Consider the following 13,796-nt stretch of genomic DNA (forward strand, 5'->3'; position numbering starts at 1 on the left):
AAAAATCCCAGAACCACACGGGGGGACCTAGTGAATGACCTGCAGAGAGCTGGGACCAAAGTAACAAAGCCTACCATTAGTAACACACTACGCCGCCAGGGACTCAAATCCTGCAGTGCCAGACGTGTCCCCATACTTAAGCCAGTACATGTCCAGGCCTGTCTCAAGTTTGCTAGAGATCATTTGGATGATCCAGAAGAAGATTGGGAGAATGTCATATGGTCAGATGAAACCAAAATATAACTTTTTGGTAAAAACTCAACTCGTCGTGTTTGGAGGACAAAGAATGCTGAGTTGCATCCAAAGAACACCATACCTACTGTGAAGTATGGGGGTGGAAACATCATGCTTTGGGGCTGTTTTTCTGCAAAGGGACCAGGACGACTGATCCGGGTAAAGGAAAGAATGAATGGGGCCGTGTATCGTGAGATTTTGAGTGAAAACCTCCTTCCATCAGCAAGGGCATTGAAGATGAAGTGGCTGGGTCTTTCAGCATGACAATGATCCCAAACACACCGCCCGGGCAACGAAGGAGTGGCTTCGTAAGAAGCATTTCAAGGTCCTGCAGTGGCCTAGCCAGTCTCCAGATCTCAACCCCATAGAACATCTTTGAAGGGAGTTGAAAGTCCGTGTTGCCCAGCAACAGCCCCAAAACATCACTGCTCTAGAGGAGATCTGCATGGAGGAATGGGCCAAAATACCAGCAACAGTGTGTGAAGACTTACAGAAAACGTTTGACCTCTGTCATTGCCAAAGGGTATATAACAAAGTATTGAGATAAACTTTTGTTATTGACCAAATACTTATTTTCCACCATAATTTGCAAATAAATTCATTAATAATCCTACAATGTGATTTTCTGGACTTTCTTTCTCATTTTGTCTGTCATAGTTGAAGTGTACCAATGATGAAAATTACAGGCCTCTCCCATCTTTTTAAGTGGGAGAACTTGCACAATTGGTGGCTGACTAAATACTTTTTTGCCCCACTATAACTAAATGTACTGTTTCCTTTTGAGTCTCTGTGTATTTATAGCCCAAAATATCAAATATTGGCTGGCTATTTACGGCAACCAACCAATGTGACCTTACAAAGTGGTAGACTAGACAAAGTTCTCTCTGTGACAGTAGCTAGCTTACCCCCTGGGGTTGGATTCCATGTATGGGCTCACTAGTCACGCCAAACAAAATCCTCAGAAAAGGGCAATGTTGGGTTGAGGCAGAAGGATGTGTCCTAATTCACACAACCCTCCTAATAGAGGAGAAAGGCGAGAACTGCCGTGAGCCTGGAGCTAGCTTCAGTTACTACTAGACATCGACCACATTGGGATTACAGAAGGGTATGCACACAGGTGACCACTTCCTGAGCAAATCATAAATACATCAAGAAACTCTGAAGAGTTTCTAATAAAAAGGTTGGAATCGGGTTAACAACACCTCTCTTAAGAGCAAACAGAAACGCAAATAGTACACAGTTCTACATGGTTATTAGAACTGAAGGAGGACATAGGCCTAGAGGTAAACAGGAACCAAACTCGCCTTGTAGGGTTCCCCAAAAAGGGGAACGTTCTCCTGGTAGAACTCCTTCTCCTGGAGGGCTTCCTGATTCCGCCTCTCCCACTCTCGGATGCGAAGGAGATTCCGCTCTTCATTGTGGCTGCAGTGAATCAGACAGACACAGGACATAAAAATTGACGCCACTGTTTACTCATTGGCCAAATCATAACTTGAAATTTGTGCGCAAGTCTAAATTTCTGTAGACATCAATATGATTTACACAGAAGTCTGAGTACACACCTAGTCAAGCTAGGCGTAGTACTGTCCAGGGGGATGTCATCATGTGTGCCCATCATAACTGGAGATGGGTGTAATGTGGGTATGTGTTGCCATCATATCTGGAGACAGGTGTAATGGGGGATGTGTGCTTATATTGGAAACAGGTGTAATTATATACAAACACAGTCCTATGGGGTTGCCATCACATTTGGGGGAGCCATAAGATAAGGCTGAAATATGATTTTAAGAGTAAACCACTTAGGCTTGGGCGGTATCCAGATGTTCACGTCGGCAAAAAAGTTATTGGGCTTCTATTACAAAAATACTAACAAAATGAACAGCGAAATCACACAGACGATGTTAGCTAAAGGCTAACGAGGGAAAACAAACAAACTAATTGCAAAGAATGGCAAATCCAGCTCAGAGTTGAACTGAAAAATCATTCTTCTGCTCCCTTAAAATAACCGTGATCGCATTTTTGATTCGTTTATTGAGACATGTGGCCACTTTGGTTTGTTTCCCACTGCTTCAATTGAAGGGTGTTGCACCAACCACTCTGTTGCTCCCACTATTCATGACTTTATTAGGTGTGACTGCATCGACCACAAAAAAATCCCCATGCATGCATTCAATTTATTTAGTCAGGCAAGCACATTATTCTCACATTTGAAAATTTAATAATAATAATTTGAAAATCAATGCATTGGCAAGGACCAATAAATCTAATTGTATGTCACATGCACCGAATACAACCTTACCGTGAAATGCTTACTTACAAGCCCTTAACCAACAATGCAGTTCAAGAAATAGAGGTAGGACAATATTTATTATTTACATAGTCCACCCGGACCTAGACTTGGCACTCTGGTACCACTTGCCGTGCGGTAGCAGAGAGAACAGTCTGTGACTTAGATGACTGGAGTTTGATCATTTTTTGGGCCTTCCTCTGAAACCACTCAGCAAAAAAAAGAAACGTCCTCTCACTGTAAACTGTTATTATTTTCAGCAAACTTTACATGTGAAAATATTTGTATGAACATTACAAGATTCAACAACTGAGACAAACTGAACAAGTTCCATAGACATGTGACTAACATAAATGGAATAATGTGTCCCTGAACAAAGGGGGGGGTTCAAAATCAAAAGTAACAATCAGTATCGGGTGTGGCCACCAGCTGCATTAAGTACTGCATTAAATCTCCTCATTGATTGCACCAGATTTGCCCGTTCTTGCTGTGAGATGTTACACCACTCTTCCACCAAGGCACCTGCAAGTTTCCGGACATTTTCTTGGGGGGGGCCTACAAAGTAGTTTGAAATGTTTTGTAGTCACTTTGCGCAAGTTGGAACCTGTGTTTTTCCGGATCAGACATTTTGGAGAGAGATATATATATATATATATCTCTATAGACGGAATTAATCGAACAAAAGGACAATTTGTGATGTTTATGGGACATATTGGAGTGCCAACAGAAGAAGCTCATCAAAGGCATGATTTATATTTTTATTTCCGCGTTTTGTGTCGCGCCTGCAGGGTTCAAATATTTCTTCTCTCTTTTGTTTACGGAGGTGCAATCCTCAGATAATAGCATTGTTTGCTTTCGCCGAAAAGCCTTTTTGAAATCTGACATGTTGGCTGGATTCACAACACTTGTAGCTTTAATTTGGTATCTTACATGTGTGATTTCATGAAAGTTAGATTTTTATAGTAATTTATTTGAATTTGGCGCTCCGCATTTTCTCTGGCTATTGGCCAGGTGGGACGCTAGCGTCCCACATATCCCAGAGAGGTTAACTAGGCGAGTCAGTTAAGAACACATTCTTATTTTCAATGACGGCCTAGGAAAGGTGGGTTAACTGCCTTGTTCAGTGGCAGAACGACAGATTTTTACCTTGTCAGCTCAGGGATTCAATCTTGCAACCTTACGGTTAACTAGTCCAACGATCTAACCACCTGCCTCATTCGCCTGTTACGCGAATGCAGTAAGAAGCCACGGTAAGTTGCTAGCTAGCATTAAACTTAATCACTAGTTATAACTACACATGGTTGATGATATTACTAGTTTATCTAGCGTGTCCTGCATTGCATACATGTTGATACCTAACCATGAACATCAATGCCTTTCTTAAAATCAATACACAGAAGTAAATTATTTTTAAACCTGCATATTAGCTAAAATAAATCCAGGTTAGCAGGCAATATTAACCAGGTGAAGTTGTCACTTCTCTTGCGTGCAATGAACGCAGAGTCAGGGTATATGTAACAGTTTGGGCCGCCTGGCTCATTGCGAACTAATTTGCCAGAATTCTACGTAATTATGACATAACATTGAAGGTTGTGCAATGTAACAGGAATATTTAGACTTATGGATGCCACCCGTTAGATAAAATACGGAACGGTGCAGTATTTCACTGAAGGAATAAACGTCTTGTTTTCGAGATGATAGTTTCCGGATTTGACCATATTAATGACCTAAGGCTCATATTTCCATGTGTTATTATATTATAATTAAGTCTATGATTTGATAGAGCAGTCTGACTGAGCGATGGTAGGCACCAGCAGGCTCATAAGCATTCATTCAAACAGCCCTTTCGTGCATTTTGCCAGCATCGCTGCTGTTTATGACTTCAAGCATATCAACTCCCGAGATGAGGCTGGTGTAACCGAAGTGAAATGGCTAGCTAGTTAGCACACGCTAATAGCATTTCAAACGTCACTTGCTCTGAGCCTTCTAGTACTTGTTCCCCTTGCTCTGCATGGGTAACGCTGCTTCGATGGTGGCTGTTGTCGTTGTGTTGCTGGTTTGAGCGAGGAGAAGGACGGAAGCTATACTGTTACACTGGCAATACTAAAGTGCCTATAATAACATCCAATAGTCAAAGGTTAATGAAATACAAATGGTATAGAGGGAAATAGTCCTATAATTCATATAATAATTACAACCTAAAACGTCTTACCTGGGAATATTGAAGACTCCTGTTAAAAGGAACCACCAGCTTTCATATGTTCTCATGTTCTGAGCAAGGAACTGAAACGTTAGCCTTCTTACATAGCACATATTGAAATTTTACTTTCTTCTCCAACACTTTGTTTTTGCATTATTTAAACCAAATTGAACATGTTTCATTATTTGAGGCTAAATTGATTTTATTGATGTATTATATTAAGTTAATTGTTCATTCAGTACTGTTGTAATTGTCATTACAAAATAATAATAATAATAATTATATATATATATTTTTAAAAAATAATTGGCCGATTAATCGGTATCGGCTTTTTTGGTCCTCCAATAAATCGTTATAGGCGTTGAAAATTCATAATCGGTCGACCTCTAGTCTCGACCCCGCCCTGTGCAACTGGGAACTGGACTTCCTGATGGGCAGCCCCCAGGTGGTGAGGGTAGGTAACAACATTTCCACCCCCCTGATCCTCAACACTGGGGCCCCACAAGGGTGCGTTCTGAGCCCTCTCCTGTACTCCCTGTTCATCCACGACTGCGTGGCCATGCACGCCTCCAACTCAATCAAGTTTGTGGACGACACTACAGTGGTAGGCTCGATTACCAACAACAACGAGACGGCCTACAGGGAGGAGGTGAGGGCCCTCGGAGTGTGGTGTCAGGAAAATAACCTCACACTCAACATCAACAAAACTAAGGAGATGATTGTGGACTTCAGGAAACAGCAGAGGGAACACCCCCCTATCCACATCGATGGAACAGTAGTGGAGAGGGTAGTAAGTTAAGTTCCTCGGCGTACACATCACGGACAAACTAAATTGGTCAACCCACACACAGACAGCATGGTGAAGAAGGCGTAGTAGCACCTCTTCAACCTCAGGAGGCTGAAGAAATTTGGCTTGTCACCAAAAGCACTCAAACTTTTACAGATCCACAACCGTAAGGCTCTCCAGAGGGTAGTGACGTCTGCACAACGCATCACCGGGGGGAAATTACCAGCCCTCCAGGACATCTACACCACCCGATGTCACAGAAAGGCCATAAAGATCATCAAGGACAACAACCACCCGAGCCACTGCCTGTTCACCCTGCTATCATCCAGAAGGCGAGGTCAGTACAGGTGCATCAAAGCAGCGACTGAGAGACTGAAAAACAGCTTCTATCTCAAGGCCATCAGACTGTTAACCTCTCTGAGCATGGAACCCGGTAGCAGGCTGAAATTCCACAACATACGGTGATCGCTACATAAATAGTCATATTAAACATTCATGAAAATATAAGTCTCTCACTTATCGAAAGCCTAGAATCTTGCTAATCCAACTGCGTTTTCAGATTTAAAAAAGGATTTACCGCGAAAGAATACGATGCGATTATCTGAGCATAGAGCCCCATAAAAAAAAAATGTTTAACCAGCACAGGCGTAACATAATCACAAACTGCATTAAAATAAATTGTTTACCTTTGACAATCTTCATCTGTTTGCAATTGCAATGCTCATTGTTACACAATGAATGATCTTTTGTTTGATCAAATCCGTTTTTATAGCCTAACACAAAACATTTTGTGAACCGCTTGTGTCGGGAATTCCGTCTCATTCCATTTGAGACGACACATTCCAGGTGAATAACCCACACAGAACGTGACTTTTCCAGTCATTTTTGGTTTCACTGCAATCAACTGGTTTGTTTGTAACACAATCAAACCTGATGGGTCATTTCACGGGACGTATTGACTGAAAGAAACCTATTTGAAGACAACAAGTCATGACACCAATGATTTTCCTGCTGTTTCGTTGGTTGACTGTATTTTAACCCAATGACCACTGATCGTCTTGAAATCTAGCTGGGTAGATAGCCAATGAGCTGAGGTAAACGGCAATAGGTCATGTTTATGTGTTGCAAGACCAACCCATGTAGTAAGCTCCGGCGTAAAGAGAGTAATTCGCTATTGAAGTTTCATACCGGGAGGAGAAACACATATTACGCACAGCATTGTTTCGCATATTCAGCTGTTTATATATCAATCATTATGGCGACTAAGTCAGAGAAAGCTAAATCTAAGTCTAGATATACAGATGTACACACAATTTTTGAATAAATTGATTGGGTTAAGTGAGACAGAGATTGTTGTAGGACGATTCATTTAGCGATTATGGAGGAATATTTTTTGAACGGGAGAGGACATCGTTTTGGACTGGTAAGTTCTTAACATGCTAATGCCCTTGTTTGAAATTAATAATATAAAATATGTGATTTTTATTTTATTTTATAAGCATTGTATAAACATGAAATGTGAGATGCGTGTGTCTGCCGCCCCACCCCAACCCACATGAAATAGCCTATTTGAGGCTGTTGAGGGGAAGGCAGGCCCACACAACAATGGCCAAAGTGAAATGGAGACCGTAGATACAGCTGGTCTGTTGTAAAATAAAATAGACAGATCTAGCAGGTCATAATAATACACTGCTCAAAAAGATAAAGGGAACACTTAAACAACACAATGTAACTCCAAGTCAATCACAGTTCTGTGAAATCAAAACTGTCCACTTAGGAAGTAACACTGACAATACATTTCACATGCTGTTGTGCAAATGGAATAGACAACAGGTGGAAAGTATAGGCAATTAGCAAGACACCCCCAATAAAGGAGTGGTTCTGCAGGTGGTGACCACAGACAACTTCTCAGTTCCTATGCTTCCTGGCTGATGTTTTGGTCACTTGAATGCTGGCGGTGCTTTCACTCTAGTGGTAGCATGAGACGGAGTCTACAACCCACACAAGTAACTCAGGTAAGTGCAGCTCATCCAGGATGGCACATCAATGCGAGCTGTGGCAAGAAGGTTTGCTGACCTCCAGCAGGCCACAAATGTGCATGTGTCTGTTCAAACGGTCAGAAACAGACTCCATGAGGGTGGTATGAGGGCCCGACGTCCACAGGTGGGGGTGTCAGAGAACACAAAGATTGGCAAAATCGCCACTGGCGCCCTGTGCTCTTCACAGATGAAAGCAGGTTCACACTGAGCACACGTGACAGAGTCTGGAGACGCCGTGGAGAACGTTCTGCTGCCTGCAACATCCTCCAGCATGACCGGTTTGGCGGTGGGTCAGTCATGGTATGGGGTGGCATTTTTTGGGGGGGCCGCACAGCCCTCCATGTGCTCGCCAGAGGTAGCCTGACTGCCATTAGGTACCGAGATGAGATCCTCAGACCCCTTGTGAGACCATATGCTGGTGCGGTTGGCCCTGGGTTCCTCCTAATGCAAGACAATGCTAGACCTCATGTGGCTGGAGCGTGTCAGCAGTTCCTGCAAGAGGAAGGCAATGATGCTATGGACTGGCCCGCCCCAGACCTGAATCCAATTGAGCACATCTGGGACATCATGTCTCGCTCCAGCCGCCAACTCCTGGACAGTCTGTGGTGCAACGTGGCGTTAGTCCAGGTCTGGGAGGAGATCCCTCAGGAGACCATCCGCCACCTCATCAGGAACATGCCCAGGCGTTGTAGGGAGGTCATACAGGCATGTGGAGGCCACACACACTACTGAGCCTCATTTTGACTTGTTTTAAGGACATTACATCAAAGTTGGATCAGCCTGTAGTGTGGTTTTCCACTTTAATTTTGAGTGTGACTCCAAATCCAGCCCTCCATGGGTTGATAAATTTGATTTCCATTGATAATTTGTGTGATTTTGTTGTCAGCACATTCAACTATGTAAAGAAAACAGTATTTAATAAGAATATTTCATTAATTCAGATCTAGGATGTGTTATTTTAGTGTGCCCTTTATTTTTTTGAGCAGTGTATATTATTTTGTTCACCCATAATGACAGTGAAAACATGTTGATTTTTTGTTTTCAAATGTTTTGGAAATACAAAAATAATCAAATTTACATAAGTATTCACAGTATACATAAGTATTCACATCCCTGCGTAAATACTTTGGGAGCAATTAAAGCCGTGAGCCTTTCTAGGTAAGTCTCTAAGAGCTTTCTACATCTGGATAGTGCAACATTTGCCCAGGATTATTATTTTTTTTTTTTATAATTCTTGCCATAGATTTTTTTTAGCAGATTTTAGTCAAAACTGTAACTCCGACACTCAGGATCATTCACTGTCTTCTTGGTAAGCAACTCCAGTGTAGATTTGGCCTTGTGTTTTAGGTTATTGTCCTGCGGAAAGGTGAATTCATCTCCCACTGTCTGGTGGAAAGCAGTTCTTGACTCCATTACGTACAAGTTATCCTGAAAACTCCCCAATCATTAAATATTACAAGCATACCCATAACATGATGCAGCCACCACCGTGGTTGAAAATATGGAGTAGTACTAATTATTACCCTCTTCACCCCATCTTAACTTACATCTCTGCTCCCTGTCATACACGAGGAAGGCACATGAAAACACCAGGCAGAGGACAAGCTGGGTCATTCCTGAGAGCTAGGCCTAGTTCTACAGCCATCCAACCCATAGATGGATGGCTATAGAGATTATGTGTAGTTCCTGGCTTTTCAGAAGGGATGCAAGAATAAGCCTAAAGTTACAAAAAAATGTAGGCCTATAGCCCAGCATTACACAATACCAATGTCTAAATGACATCAGTAAAATGCAAACTAGCTTAGGCCTAGAGGCAGAACTTTGGCAAGCGTCTGCACAGAATTTCCTTCAAACCACTAGTGGGATGATGGCAGGCTTTTAGCTTCATAGGAGGCACAAGGCTTTCTATAACAGCAGCATACCAGCCTGCACTAAAGAGAAGGGCTGTGAGATGAGTGGAGCAGGGACACAGACTCCTTACCCTGCAATGGAGAAAGGTCAACATGTGGGTAACCCTGTATCATTAGGCTACTCAGAACTCACTGACTGATATAGATTGGGGGTGGTGAAAATATATTCAGGTACTGATGGTAAACACAATGGAAGTGAAATACAAAACTGTATTAATTGGCTGTGTCATAGCTCATTTCTAAAGATAAATATTGGCATATGACGAGCAAAAAATATGTATCTGCTATATGACAAGTTACTCAGTGGGTGATGAGGATTTCAGATAAAAAGTGGGGGGGCCAAAAACATAAATTGCCCCCCTAATCTAATAGTGGTAGTGGTTTAGCCTGCCCGATGGCTCAGCTCTCTCACACACACACACACACATCCAGCTCAGCTCCTGACTAATCAAATCGGACTGAATCATTATCAATATAAAAAAAAGTGTATCTTTCCAGCATCGTGTCAGAGCCCATTTATCTAGATGCGTATTGAATCGTGCTTGTAAGGAGAGATGCAATGCCAATTTTGCCATACTTCTTAGTATTGTGGCAAGGAAACAAAACATGAATCTGATTTAACGTTTTTAGAAAATCAGTCCTAATGTTGGAAACAAACATGTCATCCAGAGTCACATTCATTTATTTCACACAATATTGTACATACATGAGGACTTTCCTGCTTCAGGTTTTCGTTTTTGCCATGGAAAAACATTGATACTGATATGTCACAGCCCAAGCTAGTAGGCTAGTTCTCCTGGACTACACACCTTTAGGTTTAGTTTCATGAGCAGACATCAGCTGGCTACAATAGTTTCTTCCAGAAGACAGGTCTAATGCCATACCAAAGCAGTAGAACAATTTAATTTAATTTAATTTCATATAGCCAAACAGGGATGTACTTCTGTGAATATTATTATTATTATTAACTCCTGTTTTGAGATCAGTGTTGTGACACCGAGTGACAGAGCCTCGCTTGTTATTAGTCTCAAACCGGATATTCAAAGTTTCTGATTATCTTCAAAGATTGCTAGAAACGTACAATTAACGGGCACAATGTTAACTTGCATTCCTTCCTTTCCCTGAGTTTGGGGCAATGGGCTTTATTGGAAAACAAACAGGTTGGGAAAACGGTCTCAATTGACTGTAAAAGGCTGTTCATGCGCAGGAGGCGTAGCTAACTAGTTGCCATATTCAATCTCCTGGTTAGCAAATTAGATTGAATACCAACACGGATTGATTGAATGTAGCTACACTAGTTCTTCTGTAAAACGTTGAACTACGATTAACGGTACCTAGCTATTAGCTAATATAAGGTTAATCCACAACAGCTAGCTAAAGTAGTTAGCTATTACAGCATGCTAACTACTAGATACAGTAAGGATTAGCTAGGCATCGATTTATCTAACCAATTATTTCCATCTGACACTTACGAGTGTGAGCTAACTGTCTAACTAATTGCCTACCTAGCAACTACATTCATGTGAAACACTTAGCGCGTTTAAAATCACAGGACCACACGTTAAATTACATAACGTAGTTAGCTAACGTTAATGGGCAGTTATTTTACTAAACCGTGCTATCCAAGATAGTTGTTAGCAAACTACACGGTTAATTGAAATACGATGGCATGTTTGAAGTTAGCTCATAGCCTTAGCTACCGAACGTTAGTTATATAAACACACACACCGATGTCGTCGATCAGCTGGTTAGAAGTGGCACAAGCTTGCTAACTAAATCACACTGCACAGCTGTGGTGAGCAGTGATTCCACCAAAAACGGTATGGTAACGCAGTTTTATTACGTTTAACTGATAACTTTTACAACAAGCCTCTCTAGCTACATTCAAACGTATATATCAAAGTAACATGCCAAAATTCAACTTTTAGACTAGCTGCTCTTCTTAGTTTGCTCACTATGCTGTGTAAATTGATTGACCTAGCTAGCTAGTTCGTAGACTAGCTAACATTATCATTGTCCTCTTACCTTGAGCGAGCTGCCATGGTGCGCGTCAAAAACAAAATTTGAAGTTGCTTGCCATGTGTTATTGACCATCCGTGATTGGATAACCTCCTCTTGATTACATTATTTACCAGTCAAATACCATCGTATTCTTTAAATAACTGTCAATAACAGCGACCGCTGTGAAGCAAGCAAGAATAACTATGTACTTCCGGGTCACGGATTTCATCTTCGTCTTATTCTTTGGGAATTTGGTTGGCGGATCGCATCCTACTTTTAAGTGCATAGAGCGCCACCTACTGTACTGGCGTGTGAGACCATTCATGGCCTACCTACATTATATTCTTAGATACAATAATGCAAAATTGTGTAAAAGAAAAATTACCCTACCACCTACTAACTCTCTCAACAACAACAAAAACACCACCCCTCCACTATTTAACCCTACCTAGTCCTAATCCAGATCAACGGTCTGAGAGGACATATCACTACCACTCAACACCCCCTGCAGCTGTTTTATTTTAGCAATCCCAAATTCTTCTCTGCCGCTTCCACCACAACGTCTATTTTCTGTCTTTCCATCCATTTTACCCCCTTTTCTCCCCAATTTCGTGGGGAGAATCTTGTCTCATCGCTACAACTCCCGTACGGGCTCGGGAGAGACGAAGGTCGAAAGCCGTGCGTCCTCCGACACACAACCCAACCCAGCCAATTGTGCGTCGCCCCATGGACCTCCCTGTCACGGCCGGCTGCGACAGAGCCTGGGCTCGAACCCAGGGTCTCTGGTGGCACAGCTAGCACTGCGACACCCGGGAGTCCCCCTTTCCATCCATTTCTGCAGTACAATTGACAACCATGACTATAAATGCTAAAAAAGCCCAACTTACTGAAGCACATTTTCTTCCCATCACCCTCTCTTGATCCTCTCAGGATCCTTCTCTCTGTAGCTATCTTCCTCTACCACTCTCTTCACTGCTTCGGCATACGACACTCTCTGTACTACTCTAACCCTGGCAACCTCAATCTGCCTTTCTCCCACCGGACACCTCCGATCTCCAGCCCCATGATCACCCCCACAACTAACAGACACAACTTTCTCCACAGATATAACTCCTTTCAACGGCACCCTGCTCTGGAGAGCAAAGCACAGTTCTTGTCCCTAATCTCGTAATCCACAGCGCCCTCTCCCTCTGAGCGGAGGAAACACACTCTGAGTAACCTTCACCAACTCAACAGTCCCCAACCTCTCCTCCACCCAACCTGACACCACATATAGATCAACCAAACAGCAAGGATCCATTCTCTCTACAAATCTCACTCCCACTGGGCCAAAATTATCCTTATCAACCTTGGGATGAGCATCTTTGGGACAAGGCCCGAATTCGGCTATCCTTGCCGCAGGTACTTCACCCTCATGCTTAACAAGTTCCATCTCTGAACTACTAGAGCACCTGTCCCTGTTTTTGCACTAGTCACACCCACCTTCCTCACCTCACTACTTCCCTCTACATTCAACTTCTTCTCAGCAGTCATCACTGCACCTGACACCACATTTAATTCCTCCTCCTCCTCGTCCTGTTCCATTTCCTCCTCAAGCTCTTCCAAAAATTCTGTGCAATCCTCCATTCCATATTCACTCAAAAAATATTCCATGTCTCTCCTTTTTTTCTTGTCCATCACCTTCTCCTTCACCAGATCTTTCAGAAGGCTGGTGTAATCCCCCACTCCATGTTTGGGTCACAGATTTTTGGAATCATTCAGAATAACAGTTCCATCCTGTCAATAAAATAAAAGGGTATTTGTCACATGCAAGTGTAGACTAACAGTAAAATTCTTACTCACAGGTCTGTTCCAACAGTACAGAGTTAAAGATACTCAGTTGAGTATCTTACCTAGTTATTTTCTGATGATCTCATTTGGCTCTTTTGGCAAGTATGTGTGTGCTTCCTATCACAGTTCGCTCTTATCTCTGTATGTTTACAGACACTCCCCACCCCATGTCTGCAACCCTTATACTTTAGTGTACCATGCTCATACAACCCATGTGGAATTCCTAGTCTCCAGCAGCGTTTGGAACTGCCGACCTGCGGTCAAAAAGACTGAGTTCTATTTTGCCCTTCAGTCCCTACACTTTCTGGCCCTGACATGGACATGGATGACCCCAGAGGACATTGCTACTCCAGCTGCTCTCTTGTCATCTGACTATGTGTTCTCTAATAGTCTGAGAGTATCTGGTCGTAGCAGTAGTGGCACAGGGCTACTCATTTCTCCTAAGTGGAGATTTTCTCTTTTCTGCCTTTCACCTGTCTATCTCCTCCTTTAAATTCCATACAGTCAC

General features: G+C 42.5%; 1 protein-coding gene across 1 annotated transcript in view; it reads right to left on the reverse strand.

The window, feature by feature from the left end:
• LOC115127956 (AF4/FMR2 family member 1-like) overlaps positions 1-11,668 on the reverse strand; it is an 85,578-nt gene extending 73,910 nt beyond the window's left edge. The window contains 2 exon segments of the mRNA XM_029657577.2: positions 1,539-1,656; positions 11,483-11,668. Coding sequence (XP_029513437.2) covers positions 1,539-1,656; positions 11,483-11,499 — 135 coding nt within the window. The 5' untranslated portion in view covers positions 11,500-11,668.
• Between the last annotated feature and the right edge of the window lie 2,128 nt (positions 11,669-13,796).

Source organism: Oncorhynchus nerka, linkage group LG4, assembly GCF_034236695.1.
Source record: "Oncorhynchus nerka isolate Pitt River linkage group LG4, Oner_Uvic_2.0, whole genome shotgun sequence".
In the NCBI taxonomy this organism is placed as follows: domain Eukaryota; kingdom Metazoa; phylum Chordata; class Actinopteri; order Salmoniformes; family Salmonidae; genus Oncorhynchus; species Oncorhynchus nerka.